Source organism: Macrobrachium rosenbergii, chromosome 6 (genome assembly GCF_040412425.1).
Source record: "Macrobrachium rosenbergii isolate ZJJX-2024 chromosome 6, ASM4041242v1, whole genome shotgun sequence".
NCBI lineage: Eukaryota > Metazoa > Arthropoda > Malacostraca > Decapoda > Palaemonidae > Macrobrachium > Macrobrachium rosenbergii.
Window position 1 is genome coordinate 28,479,607 of NC_089746.1, and position 15,260 is coordinate 28,494,866.

At 35.7% G+C, this 15,260-nt stretch overlaps 1 protein-coding gene across 10 annotated transcripts in view; it reads left to right on the plus strand.

Annotated features, from left to right (window-relative positions):
* Positions 1 to 15,260, plus strand: part of LOC136839388 (lamina-associated polypeptide 2, isoforms alpha/zeta-like) — a 74,017-nt gene that overhangs the window by 35,137 nt on the left and 23,620 nt on the right. For all 10 annotated transcript variants that reach the window (XM_067105356.1, XM_067105358.1, XM_067105359.1 and 7 more), the window contains 2 exons: positions 1,029 to 1,127; positions 6,505 to 6,649. In XM_067105356.1, coding sequence (XP_066961457.1) covers positions 1,029 to 1,127; positions 6,505 to 6,649 — 244 coding nt within the window. The remainder of the gene's footprint in view (positions 1 to 1,028; positions 1,128 to 6,504; positions 6,650 to 15,260) is intronic.

The following is a 15,260-nucleotide window of genomic DNA, read 5'->3' on the forward strand; positions in this document are numbered from 1 at the left end:
GTGCCACAGTCATATTTCTTATTATAAAAGCACCAGTTTACACCTTCTACTGATTGAATCTACTGATTGAAAATAGCCTACTGATGATTAACAACTTCTACCATTGCATGATCTGTGTGCATAGTTAATCACAAAAAAGATTATTTTATATCACTATTCTTAAACATAGCCTTGTTACTGCAAATTGCTTTTGCAGTAGGCATAATTTTCATTCATAGAAACAGTAGCAGCTAAGAGTTGAATAATGTTAATGTCAGGACAGTTTTAAGGTGTTGATTGCAATCCATGGGTTAAGATAAAAGATGAAAGAAATTCAATATCACATATAAATAATTCACCAACCATGTTTTAAAATGCAGTACTAATAATTTTTTTATATAATTTTCCAGTGCATATATCAGAATTAAAACCTCACCCTCCACAACATTTCTTACAAGGGAGCATGAATAGCTAACAGGATTATAAGAATATTTCTGTCTTGTATGTACTTATGCTGAATTTTGAGGCTAAATAGGCAGTATTGACATTTTATTAATTGAAGAGGCATGTTTACTGGGGGTCTTCCTTTTGAATGCAAGGTCATTTCTTAACTTTGCTTATTTTCAGTTTAATTTAATACAGTGATTCTTATTTTCCAATGCTGTGATTTTATAAGAATATGAAAGTTGAGTAGTTTTCAAAGTGTTCTTAAAACTTGAAATTACAAAAATGCAATCTTGAAGGGTAGAAGATTGAATATTGAGAGAAGGCATTTAATCTACTGAATTGTCTAAGGTCCAGGTCTACATTTAGGATGTTATATATTTATTTATTTATTTTTATTTTATATTTATTTTTTTTTTTTTATAAATTGCTACATTATTCAACGTGGTTTATGAGTTAACATTTTCTATTGTTTTTATTTAATCTAAAAAGTTTAAGTGGATTTTCATTACATGAGACTCGGTTATTTATAGTATTATAATTAAAATGGATATTTTCTTTAAACAGATGACTATAAAAAATAATGATTGCTTTCATTTTTGCAGTGAAAGTAGAGGAGGTTGTAACCAGTAAAGTAGAAAATACTACGAGTCCCCCACCATCAGAAGTTTCGGACATTCGCAGACGTGTTTTGCTGTCTTCAGGTATGAAATGTTCATTTGTTTTTAAATATATAATTTTAATTATATATAAATAGTATTTGGAATAAATCTTACCTACTGTTAAAGTTAGCTTTATCTTCGCGCTTAATGATCGGCATTCAAAGTAAAACAAAACTCTTGGCTAACCTGCTAGGACTATCTCTGTAATAACCTGTTTTCCACCGGGTGGCATTGGAATGTTTACATTCTTGTCAGTCAGCATTAGTACTATTGTTGACTATTTCTGGCTGAATTTCTCCTGTACGTTATTGTGCTTGTTCTCTGTTTTTGCATTATGTCATCTGCAACAAATAGAGATGGAAGCATTGGGCTGTATAGGAAAGAGTTTGTGGAAGCCAAATGTTTCGGTTGTGCATGATGGCCACGTGTGTTAGCCTAGTTATTGAGGCATGAGTGTGGTTTTCTTGTTTTGAAGATAATGAGTGATCTTATGAGAGGATGAAAATTTGTGAAGTATCGGAAGATATGAGAGGCTGATAGATTGCGTAGACAGTTCATTAGGGCAAGCCATAAACCTGCTCAGTCATTTCCTTTTTTCTTCCGATGTTGCTTCTCCTCCTTCTCCATTAGCATACCAGATGTTACTCCATCTGCTCTGCCTTCTTTTGTTCCCTATATGGATCAGGAGAAAAATAATAGGTAATTGAGAAATATTCTTTCATGGTTAGAAATTTGACCATATATATTATGGCAAATATCCCCTCCTCCAATGATTGACCTTTTTCGGTTTCTCCCATGAGAGAGAACGTGTTGGAGCATTGGTGTCTGTCTGTAGCCCGCCCGCTGCACTGCCCTGGGTTTGTTGGTCCTCTCCGCAGACAGGGAACCATGGTGTGTCTCAGACCAAGGTCTGTGCCCTTCGCCACCTCTCAACCATCTTCTGGTTTGACTTCAACGTGTTCTCTGAAGTGCTCGCGTTTACCAGCTCATGTATCATCCGGTTTGGAGAGATTGATAGTGATGTGTGTGATCTGGTAGTCATTTAGGGATTACAGACATGTTACCTTTACTTCAGTAGTTTCTGAGCTGTGCATCAATTCTTGTTATCACTTACTCACCCTATATCATCCTCCGAGTGGACAATAACCCTCCTCCCCCCTCTTAATCAGTTTTCCCCTCTACTGCCTCATATTCATCACCTTGTGACAATTGTTCCTCTTCCTCCACTTATTTATCTAGAGTGAGCTAGCGTGGTGATAGAATGGTTCTCACTACTTGGCAGTCGCCTCAAAGTGTCGTGCAGATGGCTCCGGCTGTCATCATTGTTCTTTGGTGGTATTTACTACTGGCATTCCGTGACAACATTGTTGACGTTCCGTGGTATGTTACCTTCTTTGGCTTTCTTTTGCCTCACCATCATCACCTGTAGATTGCCATTTTTCTTCTGACTTGGTTCTTCCTTTAGACGTCAGGGGTTTCAATTGTGATTACATTGATTCTCCTTCAGTGTTTAACCGATGCATAACTCGCGTTATTCCGCTTTCACTACTTTTTCCTGTAAAGCTGAAGCTGAAAACGCTGACCAGCGCTCGTATGTATACCTCTACCTTGGCTTTTTTTAAAACGAGTAAGAAGTTGACACTGATTATGGTAAGGTGCGTTATCAAGGAAGTAAAGTCGTTGGGTAAATCGATGAACAGACGAAAGAGAAAGCTAGGAAACTGTTTAGTGTTAAATAGCTCTGCACTTAACACGAACTGTGTAGTGTACCCGCAACTTTGTAGAGTGAGCTCTTAGGAACTACCCAACCTAGGCAATGTGCCAGCATGTTGCTGGCTTATTCTAAAACACAAAAGGGGTGATCTCGGAAGTGTATCCTTTAATGCTGGTTCTTGGAATGCTACTGCATCTATTTCCAGTTTTTGGAAGCTGTTTAGAGCTGGGTCAGGACTTGATACAATGTCAGTTTTTCACCTTCATCTGTTCAACATGCAAGTTTCAAGTTTTTGGAAGAAGGAAACAAAGACTCCTCAGTTGATAAGGTACTTTGCCCTAATAATGAGGTGAAGTGCCTTTGAATTTGGTATTTCGTTCTTAGAACTACAGCTCAATTGCTGCAAGAGTAATATATATATATACGGTCTCACGATTCGCGGACTCACCTATTCACGGATTTCTCTATGGAACATATATATATGCATTATTCACTGAAAATCTGCCCATTCACGGTATTTTTCTCTGAGAAATATTCACTAATTACCGTAGTTTCATCTAATTTTCATGACTAGATGCACTTTTTGTGATAAAACTATTAAAATAGATAACACTTAAGTTACGATAGTTCACTTTACGATAATTCGATTTTGCAATGGGGTAAGCAGTTAATACCGATACGACAATATTTATAAAATAATTTTGAATTTCGCGTGGGCACAGGCAGCAGCGTACAATCAGGCAGTGAGCAAGACCAAATTACAATAGACCAGCTTCTTTTCCTCCAATTCTTTGTCCCATCTTCTAGTTAAAAAAGTAAAAGAGAATGATAAAAGTACCGAGAATGATAAAAGTACCCTTAGCAACGTTATACTCTTGCATAAATGCGTACAGCCATAAACAACCGACCGAGAAACTGTTGTTTTGTTTATCACTGAATTGGATAACAACAGCCCTTTTGCTTATGTTTCGACCATCGTATGGTAATGCACAATTACCATAGGTTATAGTACAAATGACGTTAAGTAGAATAGGACTGATATATTTTTACATTATACCCTTATTCGGTATGGATAAAAGATCGTCAAGGAAATATACTGCTAAATTTAAGCTACAAGTTGTAGCTGAAGCTGAGAAAACAATGTTCAAGCTGCTAATGACTATGCTGTCAATTATCGTGCATCAGCAACATGGATGGAACACTATCGTAGTTAAAATTGGAGAGAAAGTATTTTAATCAAAACTACTGGGTATGAAAGAACATATTAGTGTTATTTTTACGCCGATAAAGCGATAAATACGTAAAGCTTGTATTATGACGAAATCAAGTGAAAATAGGAAATGGAATCTTGAATTTTTTTTACACAACAAATGTCCCCAAACAGCCATCGTCATCTATTAATGAAAAAATAAATTAATTTCATAACGAGACGTAGTTTAGTTATATTTCGACTTGAAAACACTTCGTATAACAAAAAATAACCTTGCCCTATATAAATAAAGTATCTAGAGATTCATTTACGCTAACTAGAAGCAAGAAAAGTGCTCAGAACTGAGTTAAATAAGGCGAAATAAACACTGCATAAACAATTTCCAAACCAAAACATTGATCGCTATGACCACAATTTATAATACAAGAGCAATATAAGAATATATATACAATATTATTGGATATAGTGAATTAAGGCATAACATTTTGAAAGATGCATATATGTTATGTTGACGTTTGTATAATACGATATGTGAATATAGAGTACTGTACAGTATAATGTAGACTATGCTACCGTATATGTATACAATGTACCATAGTGTAGGCTAAGCGAATTCTTGTTATTCAATTTCTCTTTGCACTGAATTATCATGAGTCACTTTGCATGAACCTCCAGAATTAGCTGATATTAATAATTACTATACCATGTATGGATACAGTATACATTATAGTGTAGGCTAGGCTACCATATATGTACACATGTACCGAATACCCTAGTGTAGGCTAGGCTATGTTCGAGATATGGTTTGGTATTTCTTACGGTTTTCCCAACAAACTTTTTTTTTGTGTGTGTGTGTGTGTGTGTTTGAACTATCAAAATAGGCAGTTCTAAGTGTTTTTAGAAGGGTTCTAAGTATTCGTGGGTTTTAGCTATTCACAGCGGGGTGTGGTACGCATCCCCCACAAAATAGGGGGTTTTTACGGTAGTCGGTTACAAGCTAAGGGTATTTCTTAAAATGGCCAAGGAAGCAGTCCTTAAGTCTAGAAGGCCCTCCACTTTTAGACTTTTGTATGAATAACAGTGGTCAGTTAATTGATCTTGGTTCTTATCCAGAGTGATACCCAGTACCCGTTCCACTAGATATCCTGATTTAAGTTCTGCCAGTATCTCAGGTATGCAGAGCAGTTTTCTGTCACAGCAACCAAAGGATACTGCTTTACATCGTATTCAGTTCTGCACCATGCTGACTGGAATATTGCTCATGATTTAAATTCTTAAGAGGTTTTCAATCTTTTGTGCTGGAAATTTCAAGTCTCCCTATCATGGTTTATGATGAAATTTAGACATAGTTCTTCAGGTTTTAATATAACTTCAGTTTGAGCCTTTTTATAAGGCATCACTTCAGAACTTTGATGACACCTGTCTTGCTGTGGCAAGGTGTATTAGTGAGCTTCAAGCCCTTTCTTGTATGTGGGCTTTATTCTAGTGGCAACCTCTCTCTTTTATTGCTTAGAGCAAAAATATACAAGTGAAAGCTCTTCCCAGATTTGTGACAGTGCCTAATTTAACTGCTTTGGTAGGCGATGAAGAAGTGGAAGTGGCTTTCTTAAGTCCAGTTAGTATTCTTAAGGGTTTACCTGGACGTGCATAAACCTTTGAGAGGAGTTAAGAATTTATCTGTGTTGTAAGGAGGCCAAACACTCCTGTGTCCAAGAATGCACACAGAGTTGGTTCTTGAGCTTCTACCATTTCTTAAAATAATCTTCATGGATTCTGTACTGTAAACACATCTTTATTTCCTTTAAAACCTTTCCCTAGAGAAGGTTGTGTAGTTTGTAAAGATGTATTTGATTTTGCCTCATACAAGTGTTAAAATTTAGTATGAGGTGTAAAGCCCTTAGTCGTATCGTTGTGGCTTGATGCTTTCCTCTGAACCAAATATGAGAGTAACTTTGCTTTCTATCTTATCGTTAGTTGTTAGGAAATCCCACTGTTGAATTTTGGGAGCATGAAGGTACATATTTATCCAAGGTTTCCACCACTGATAAGCTGATAGCCCAAGCTCAAGTAATCTATTACTTCTCGGACGGTGTAAAATTTTGTTTATATTTTATGCCCATCTGTATTTAACAGCTTCGAAGACCTCCATAAAGCTTACAATAACAAGAGGGAAGAGAGGATCAGACAAATTTTCTCATGATTGCTACACTGGCTCTGAGCTTAGTGCTTAGGCTCTGCCTACTGGGTCTCTACTACTCTACGAATTTTGTTACTTCTTGGAAGGCCAGGCCACTAAACTGTCTATTAATCGACTTTGAGTGATCTATTCTAAATCTACTGAAGGCTGCATACTAGGTATTTTTATTTCTTAGGTTAAAAAGTAGTCATTCTGTCTTTTCCTTTCTAGTTATGTGTTTAAGATTGTTAACAATATATTTATACTTACAACATTTTGAAGCTCATGCTTTAGGCTAATGTATAAATTTTTTTTTTAGCGGGGGAAACTAATAGGGGAGAAGTTGTATTTGATCCTGAAAAACACACACCATCCCCCCGTCGCTCCTTGCGGTCTGTTACCTCAACCAAAACGACTACAACATATGAGAGCACTATATTCCGTAATGTGAATAATGGAAGAAGGTAAGCAGAATAAAGCCTTGAATTAGTATGTGCAATTGTAGTTTTCTAAATACTCCTCAGTTTAGCATAAAATCATTCAAAAATTTTATTAAATTAACCAGTGTTTGGTAACTCGTGCAAAATTATGGTTCTTTAAATGATCCCCAGTTGAAAATGGAAATTGAGAATGTATTTGCTAGCTATTCATGCCTGGAACCAGGGTATGTAAATATGATCTCTTTAATGCATTGGTATCATTCATAATCCATGTGAAGTTATTTATTTATTTTTTGTTTTAATTTTTTTTATGATTCGTAACTCAAAGTATGTGACAAGGTTGGCATTGTTGCCGATGCCAACTTGCATAACATGTTACTCGAAATGGCCATCATAACTACTGTAACTTTACATCATATAACAATAGATCTAATAAGTTCAATAGTTACAACAAAACCTTCTAAATATGAATATGAATTACAAATAGTTTTCTCTGAGAATTGGAGTTTTAGCCTGTGTTCAATATGACTGAAAGGCCTAACAAAAATCTAAGACTTCTGAGATGCAGTCTAGTTTACTAAAGTATCTATTTTTGGAGATTACCAGTTCTTTGATTAGTAAAAGATGATGATTCTTTAAATTATATGTAGAAAATGGTTAATTTAAATAGCTATTAGTATTAATGGCAAGGTTATGTAGATAATTTCATGAGTTTTCCTACCAGAAGTTGGTAGTACAGGTATAGAAATTTGAATGTTAAGTAAGATGAATTTTTACCATGTAAGGAAAACCAGCATATATAGGCCTAGGAACAGAATCTTTGCAGCACCAATGGGTGTGTTTTAGATACAGTTAACTTTTTAAATTTTTTTATTGTAAATGAATCTTAGGTACTGTTAAAGTTAGCTTATATCTTCGAGCCATTAGGTGCAATTGGCATTCAGAATCGAAATAAATGAAATGAAAACGCTTTGCTAACCCTCAGGACGGTCTCTGTAATCACCTGTTTCCCACCAAGGGACGTTGGGATGTGTGCGTTCTTGTCAGAATTCTTCATGCCGTATCCTTGTACAGACGGTGTGAATCGGCATTGGTAATAATTTTGATTATTTCTGGCTGAATTTCTCCAGTACAGTATTGTGCTTGTTTTCTTTTTTTGCATTGTCATCTGCAGCAAGCAGATATGGAAGCATTAGGCTGTAAAGGAACATGTTTGTGCAAACTGAATGTTTCACTTGTGCCTGATGGATGTGTGTGTGTTTGTGTGTTAACCTTGCTGTTGAGGCACGAGTGTGGTTTTTTCTTGCATTGCATGATAGGTTAATTCTTCTCTCACTCCTGCTCTGCATAAAAATTCCTCTCTCACTCCAGCTCTGCCTTCTTATGCTTCCTGTGTTGTTCAGGAGAAGAATAATAGGAATTGAGAAATATACATCTTTGATTGTTGAGAAGAGAAGTATGACTGTATGTAATTAGGGTGAAGATCACATCCTCTCTCTCTCTCTCTCTCTCTCTCTCTCTCTCTCTCTCTCTCTCTCTCTCTCTCTCTCTCTCTCTCTCTCTCTCTGGACTGCCTTGTGTCTGTGTTGGTGTTCTCCGTGAACATGGTCTGTGTCCTTCATCACATCTCAACTGTCTTCTAGCTGAAATTCAACACTTTCTCTAAAGGGTTATTTTGGGAGAAAAGTGATAGTGATGTGTGTGAACTGGTGTAGGGATTATAGAGATTACAATTACAGTAGAACCTTGGTTCTCAACGCTAATTCGTTCCAGAAGAAGTGTTGAGATTCGATTTTGTCAAATTCTGAGTTAATTACTCCCATAAGAAATAACTGAAAATGGATTAATCCATTCCTGACCACCAGTCATTACCCCAACCTTGCCTTTTTATACAAAACTTTACACAAATCACAAATAGGTTCAGAGTTGAATAACTTAACGTATCAGAAGCACTTTTTACATTTTTAAATGCATACTGTATCAAAAAAGTTGGCCTATGACCAATGCGGCCGTATTACCATAGGCTAGGGTAAGTAGCCTTATAGGCACTACCAGAATGTACTGTAACAGGTACACATGAAAACTGTTGTTAATAATGATAACATTGAAAAACAAGCCATATCACATGAAATTAATAATAAAGTATTTATAAACCGAATTACTGTATGTCTGTTATCATAAAATTAAGAAAAATTTCCGAAATTACGTCGGAACTCGGCACCCTGTGGCAGATATAAACAAACCAGAGCGCTGCCCTGGTGGTGTATTGTGGTACTAATTACATAAACATTCTGAATGTTTATGTAATTAGTACCGCGATACACCACTAGGGCGGCGCCTGGTTTATTTATATCTGCCAGGTGCCGAGTTCCAACGTAATTTCGGAAATTTTCTTAATTTTATGATAACAGACATACAGTAATTCGTTTATAAATACTGTATTATTAATTTCATGTGATAATATGGCTTGTTTTTCAACAACAGCAGCAGCAGCATGTGTGGGCTTTAAATGCTTTTAAATAAGCATGGGAAGAACGCCACCAACAACGCCAACTAGCGGCAGCCGCCTCAAACTTTTTCTACAAGCATCATATGATTCATCGGGTCGGATTCGGTTTGTTGTTTGAACTCCGACACAAAATTTACTCAACATTTCGTGTTGAAATCCGATTATTTCGAGTTCTAGTACAGTCGAGGACCGGGGTTCTACTGTACTTCAGTAATTGCTGCGCTGTGTCAATTCTTGTTAAGCTTTTACTTGCCCTATATGACCCCCTGTTTCAGATGTTAACCTTTCCCCCCATTAACTCAGTTTCCCCTCTTATCATATCGCACATGTTAACTTTGACAAATGCCCCCCTTTGTACTACCGGCTCTTTCTCTTTCGCCACTTACTTATCTAGATTAAGGAAGCCTTGTGCTAGAACAGGCTCTTGCTTCTTGGCAATCTCCTCTTAAAGTGTTGTGCAGGTGGCTCCTGCTGTTGCCCAGGTTCCGTGTTGATGTCATGCAGGAACCTTCTCCCTTCTCCCACCCAGCCATCTGGTTCGGCATTCTGTGATGTCATTGCTGGCGTTCCCTGCTATGTCTTCTCTGGCATTTATTACCTCACCATCTTCATCTATAGATTTGCTGGTTCTACAATCTCGGTCCTTCCTTTAGACTTGAGGGTTTTCAACCCTGATTTGGTCGATTCTTTAGTTATTAAGAGATTTATAGTTTGCATTGTTCCTCTTGCACTTCCTTTTGCCAAAGATGAATCTGTTAACCAGCACTCTTAAGGTAAGGTGCATTAATAAGAAAAGTCTGTGCCTTTTGGAAAAGGGATTACCAGACAAATGAGAAAGTTAGTAAAACATTTTAAAGTTGAATAGCTCTGTACCTAATACTCATCATAGTGTGGAGTGAGTGCACAGGAGCCAACCAATGAGGTTGTGGTGGCACTGTGCTGACTTAATCTAAAACAACCACCAAGGTGATTTTGGAAGTACATCCCTTAAAGCTAGTTCTCAGGATGCCACTGCATCTGTTTCCAGTTTTATAAAGCTATTTAGAGCTGTGTTAGGACTTAGATAAGATACTGGTTTTGACCTTCCTCTGTTCTGCATGCAAGTTTTAAGTTGTTGCTCCAAGAAAGTACAGACTTCTCTTATTGGTAAGGTGCTTTGTCCTAACTGTCAGGCAGAAGTGCTTTTGAATTTGGTATCCTATTCTTAGCATGACTGTATATATATTATATGTATATACATATATATATACATACACATATATGTATACATATATATGTACATACATATATACATATATATACATATATATACATATATAATACATATATATTTATATATATAATGTATATATATATACATATATGTGTGTGTTTTATGTATATATATATATATATATATATATATATATATATATATATATATATATATATATATATATATATATATATATATATATATATATATATATATTATATTAAGAAATATTGTTGATAAGGTATTTAAATGTTAGTCCTGAAGGGGCATCATTTCTTGATGATATGTCAGTCTTAACCTTACCTTGAGACCTATTTTTGAAACTGGTTTTAACATTCCTTTGTTCTCCATACAAGTTTCAAGTTGTTGCACCAAGAAAGTGGAGACTTCTCTTATTGGTAATGTGCTTTAGCCTAACTGAAGTGGGAGTGTTTTTGAATTCGGTGTTTCATCCTTGGCATGACAGATTACAGCGAGGATATGTATACCCATTTAAAAATGCTTAAAAAGTAACTGCCTATTTTGATAGTTCAAACACCAAATATTCCTTAAACTATCATCCTATAAACACACAACTGCCTATTTTAGTAGTTCAAACACCAATATGCCTTAAACTATCCTCCTAAAACACTTTATTATCATTTATAAAAATGTATGGCTTACAGTACAAGTGAACACTCCTACAGCTGTTATTCTTACCAAGGCAAAAACTAATCAAGTTATCCCTATACGTATTCAGGCACGCATATTCTCTTTCATAAAGTAGTATTCAAGCCTTACTGTTTTCTTTTAAAGTAGATAGGGGTGACATTGGTACATCGTTTGGCAAAAGTCTAATAAAAAAATAGATTTTATTAATAGTTTGTTGTGTTTACATTAATATTAATATTTGAAATTTAGTAAATTTTTTATCAAAAAATGTATAGTATTTAGTCACGAAAGTAAAATTAAAATAATTAGTGAATATTTTAGATATGCTTTGTTTATTAATTTATTTTTTCAATTTTAGTAAGTGGTATCTCTTCTTTCTGTATTTTCCTTTACTTCCTCTTACTTCTTCCTAATGAACGCCATATTCTTGGAAGCTTGAATATTAAGTCAGTGGCCCCTGTGGGCTTGTTCCATATGAATGTTTCATTTACTGAATAATAATAATATGAACAAATCTGTGAATAGGCAAATTTTCCACGAATTATATGGAGTTATGTTCCACAGAGAAATTTGCAAATAGGTGAATACTTAAATCCTGAACTGTGAATAGTGGGTCAGCTATACACAGATGGGTCCAAGTCACAAAATCGAGTGGGATATGCAGCAGTATCCCAAGACAAAATGTATCAGTTCTCTCTACCTGAAAATGCCTCAGCATTTACAGCTGAGGTGTATGCAATAGCATCAGCCATAAAAATAATTAAAGAAGCGTATTTTAATACTTTTGTGATTTTTAGCAATTCAAGTAGTGGTATAGAAGCCATTCAGAGTTACAAACCAAAAAATAATGTACAACAAATTATGTTTTTACTCCATAAGTTGTATAATAATGGAAAAAATACTGAAATAGGGATTAAAGGAAATGAAATGGCTGATAAAGCAGCTAAAGAAGCAGTCCACATGACAAGAGCAAATGTAAACATCCCTATTAGTGACTATGTAAGATGTATAAAAACAGTCCTTGTAAATAAATGGCAAAATATATGGAATGAGGAACCTGTAAATAATAAATTGACACAGATAAAATCCTGTGTTGGAAAATGGAGTCTGTATCAGAGAGAGAGAGACACACACAAGTAATTCTGACTATTCTTCAAATAGGCCATAGTCCTTTGACACATGGACACTTAATGAACACTCCACATGACCCTCCTCCTGAATGCTGAGATTGCAAATTATTATTAATATTATTACAGGCAGTCCCCGGGTTGCAACGGGCTTGGCTTATGACCTCCTGAGCTTTCAATGCTCTTCAAATATATTCATCAAAGATTATTTCCTGGGTTACAACGCATATTCCAGGTTTACAATGCCACTGATGCCGATCCAACAGAAGAAATATGACTCCAAAAAGGGCAGAATGGTCAAAATTGGGATTTTTTTTTTTTTTTTTTATGGAAAAACTCAGAAATGCAGTTTATGTTGTTTACAAGACACTCAAATGATTAAAAGTAAGGTTTTCTTAGGATTTTCAATGATATTTTGGGTTACAATGATTTTCAGCTTATGACGCGGCATCTGAACAGAACCTGTTGTAAACTTGGGAGTGCCTGTATTCAGAAGATGAAACCTTTTCTAATGGAACAAGCCCACGGAGACCATTGGCTTGAAATTCAAGCTTCCAAAGAATATGATGTTCATTAGGAAGAAGTAAGAGGAGGTAAAGGGAAATACTGAAAGAAGAGATCCCACTTATTACAAAAGAAAAAAAAAAATTAACAAACTGTTAAAAATGTATTAAAATGCAAGGAGAATAGTACTTAGGGTGGTAATGCATTGCACGTGTGCTTGAACTTCTGAGTTCCAGTTGCATGACGTCCTCTGGGAGGCTGTTCCACTGTCCAACAGTGTGGGATAAAGGACCTCTGGAACTGAGAAGTTTGACACCGAGGCACATTTACTGCATATTGGTGCTGCTGTTCAGCGAGTCTGGTTGCTCTTGGCAGATAAAGGGGATCAGGTCTCTGTTGAAATACAATTTAAGGAAAAGTGACAAACAAGAGACCATCTGTCGATGGTCCAAGCCATAACTACTGCTGTTAGGAAACAGAAACCTACCCCCACAAACAATATCTAAAAGAGATAAATCTTTGGCAGAAGCAGACATCCACACTGGAGAACAGTATTCTAGTAAAGGGAGTACAAATGAAACCTACCCCCACGATCTACTCTTATCTAAAAGAGATAAATCTTTGGCAGAAGCAGACATCTGCACTGGAGAACAGTATTCTAGTAAAGGGAGTACAAATGACCTAAAAAGGTTGCATTTATTTTGTCACTGTTATAAATATGAGGCCTTACGAACAATACCCAACTTTCATTCGGCATTTGCTGAAGTTGTCATTAGATGTTTCTCAGAAGTTAGATGTGAGTCAAAGGTTACACCTAAAAGAGTTAAAGTGATGATAAACAGTCAAACATATTATACAGACAGTCCCCGGTTATTGGCGATCCAGATTTTCGGCGCCGATATGCACCGATTTGCACTAATCGGCGCCGATAATCGCATATTGGTGCTGATACATACCTAACAGAAGCACCGATTTTTGGTTATCGGCAATTTTCACTTATTGTCATGCCGTCAGAACAAAACCCCCACCAATAACCAGGGACTGCATGTATTGTGTGAATGTCCAAAGTATAACCAACAGCGATTATCAACTTTGGAAGTAAATCAGTGAGGGAAATTTTGTCAATCTTCTACATTTTCAGCAGTTCCAATTTTAATATTCATGAACTGTAATTTAATTTATAAAATATAAAGATAATAAAGATATGAAAACCCTTAAGGTGCCTAATGAATTGTAAAATCAACCAAATTTGAAAATATGACAACTTATTCTGATTTTTTTTTTTTTTTTTAGTGTGTGTATGGAAACATGAGGAAATGTGTGTGTTCCCGTGTAAGAGCATATGCCTTTTTGCAGTTTTTAATTTAATTTTCATTCATTCATCACCATGCCAAATGACGTACTATGATGTTAGGTAGCATGATCAGTGGGTCATAGCCATAAAGTACTAGTAATGTATTAAAATGTTAATTCACAATTACTAAACATTGCCTTGAAGGATTTACTCACGAATTCTTCTAAACTCAGTTAAGACAAAACTAAATGAATACCCATCCACTGTATTTTTATACATTACATAACTTTGATTACCTGGTCTATTCCCAAGCACGAGGTAAAGGTGATTGGCTATGTTAGTTGGTACATATTTAAAATCATTAATTATTGGAACTATCGCACCAAATTTATATAAAATCAGAAACTGTAAGATTTTAATTTGTTTGGCAAAGCTCACAATCACAAAAGATTAATTTTCTTATTCCTGTTGGGAAATGAAGATAGTCACGACAATCTTGAAAATGTGATGTCACTACCAGTGGAGTAATATCCGTTAGAAGTAGGTCAGCATGAATGTGTTTCCTTCAACACTTGGAAAGACCCCCAATATTAAGGATAACTGGGGAACTTTCTATATCACAAAATCCATTTAGTTTAATTAAAAAACACTACAAAGGAAATACTGGCCTTTAGTAAACACCAAGGCTCGTAAATCAAGCATGATTAGGAACTATGATTATGGCAATTTTCTGTAAACAGGTTGGGCTAACCAGATTAACACTTTTGGTGGTAACTTCATTTTATCTATTATTGTTAAAAAAGCCATTGACTAATGAGTTTCAATAACAAAATTGTCTAATATTATTGCATTAATGCTAATTATCGTTTTGTCTATAAAAAAAAAAATCACGGCAATTACAGCGAAGCCTAGAGATCTAATCCTAACTTCCCACCTTGCAGGAGACCTACTGGTTCCCAATTTTAACAAAATTCATTCCTCTCCAATGTTTGCTCCGAATACCACAATCTTCATAACTTAACTTTAAAGTTATGAAGATTGTGGTGTTCGGAGCAAACATTGGAGACGAGTGAACTCTGTGACAGACCAGAGCATAATGAGGAAGATAGCGGACATAAGCCTGTTGTCCCATCTGTGCTAGTAAGACAAAGGAAAAAGCCGATGCAGTCATTTTGTGGACATGAGATAGGGTCATCCTGTCCTGAGTCCTTTATATTCTATCACTGTGCCAACATGTGTCATTTTGGCCAAGACCAGCTATAAAAGAATTCTTTAAGATTGGTTAGTCTGTTTTA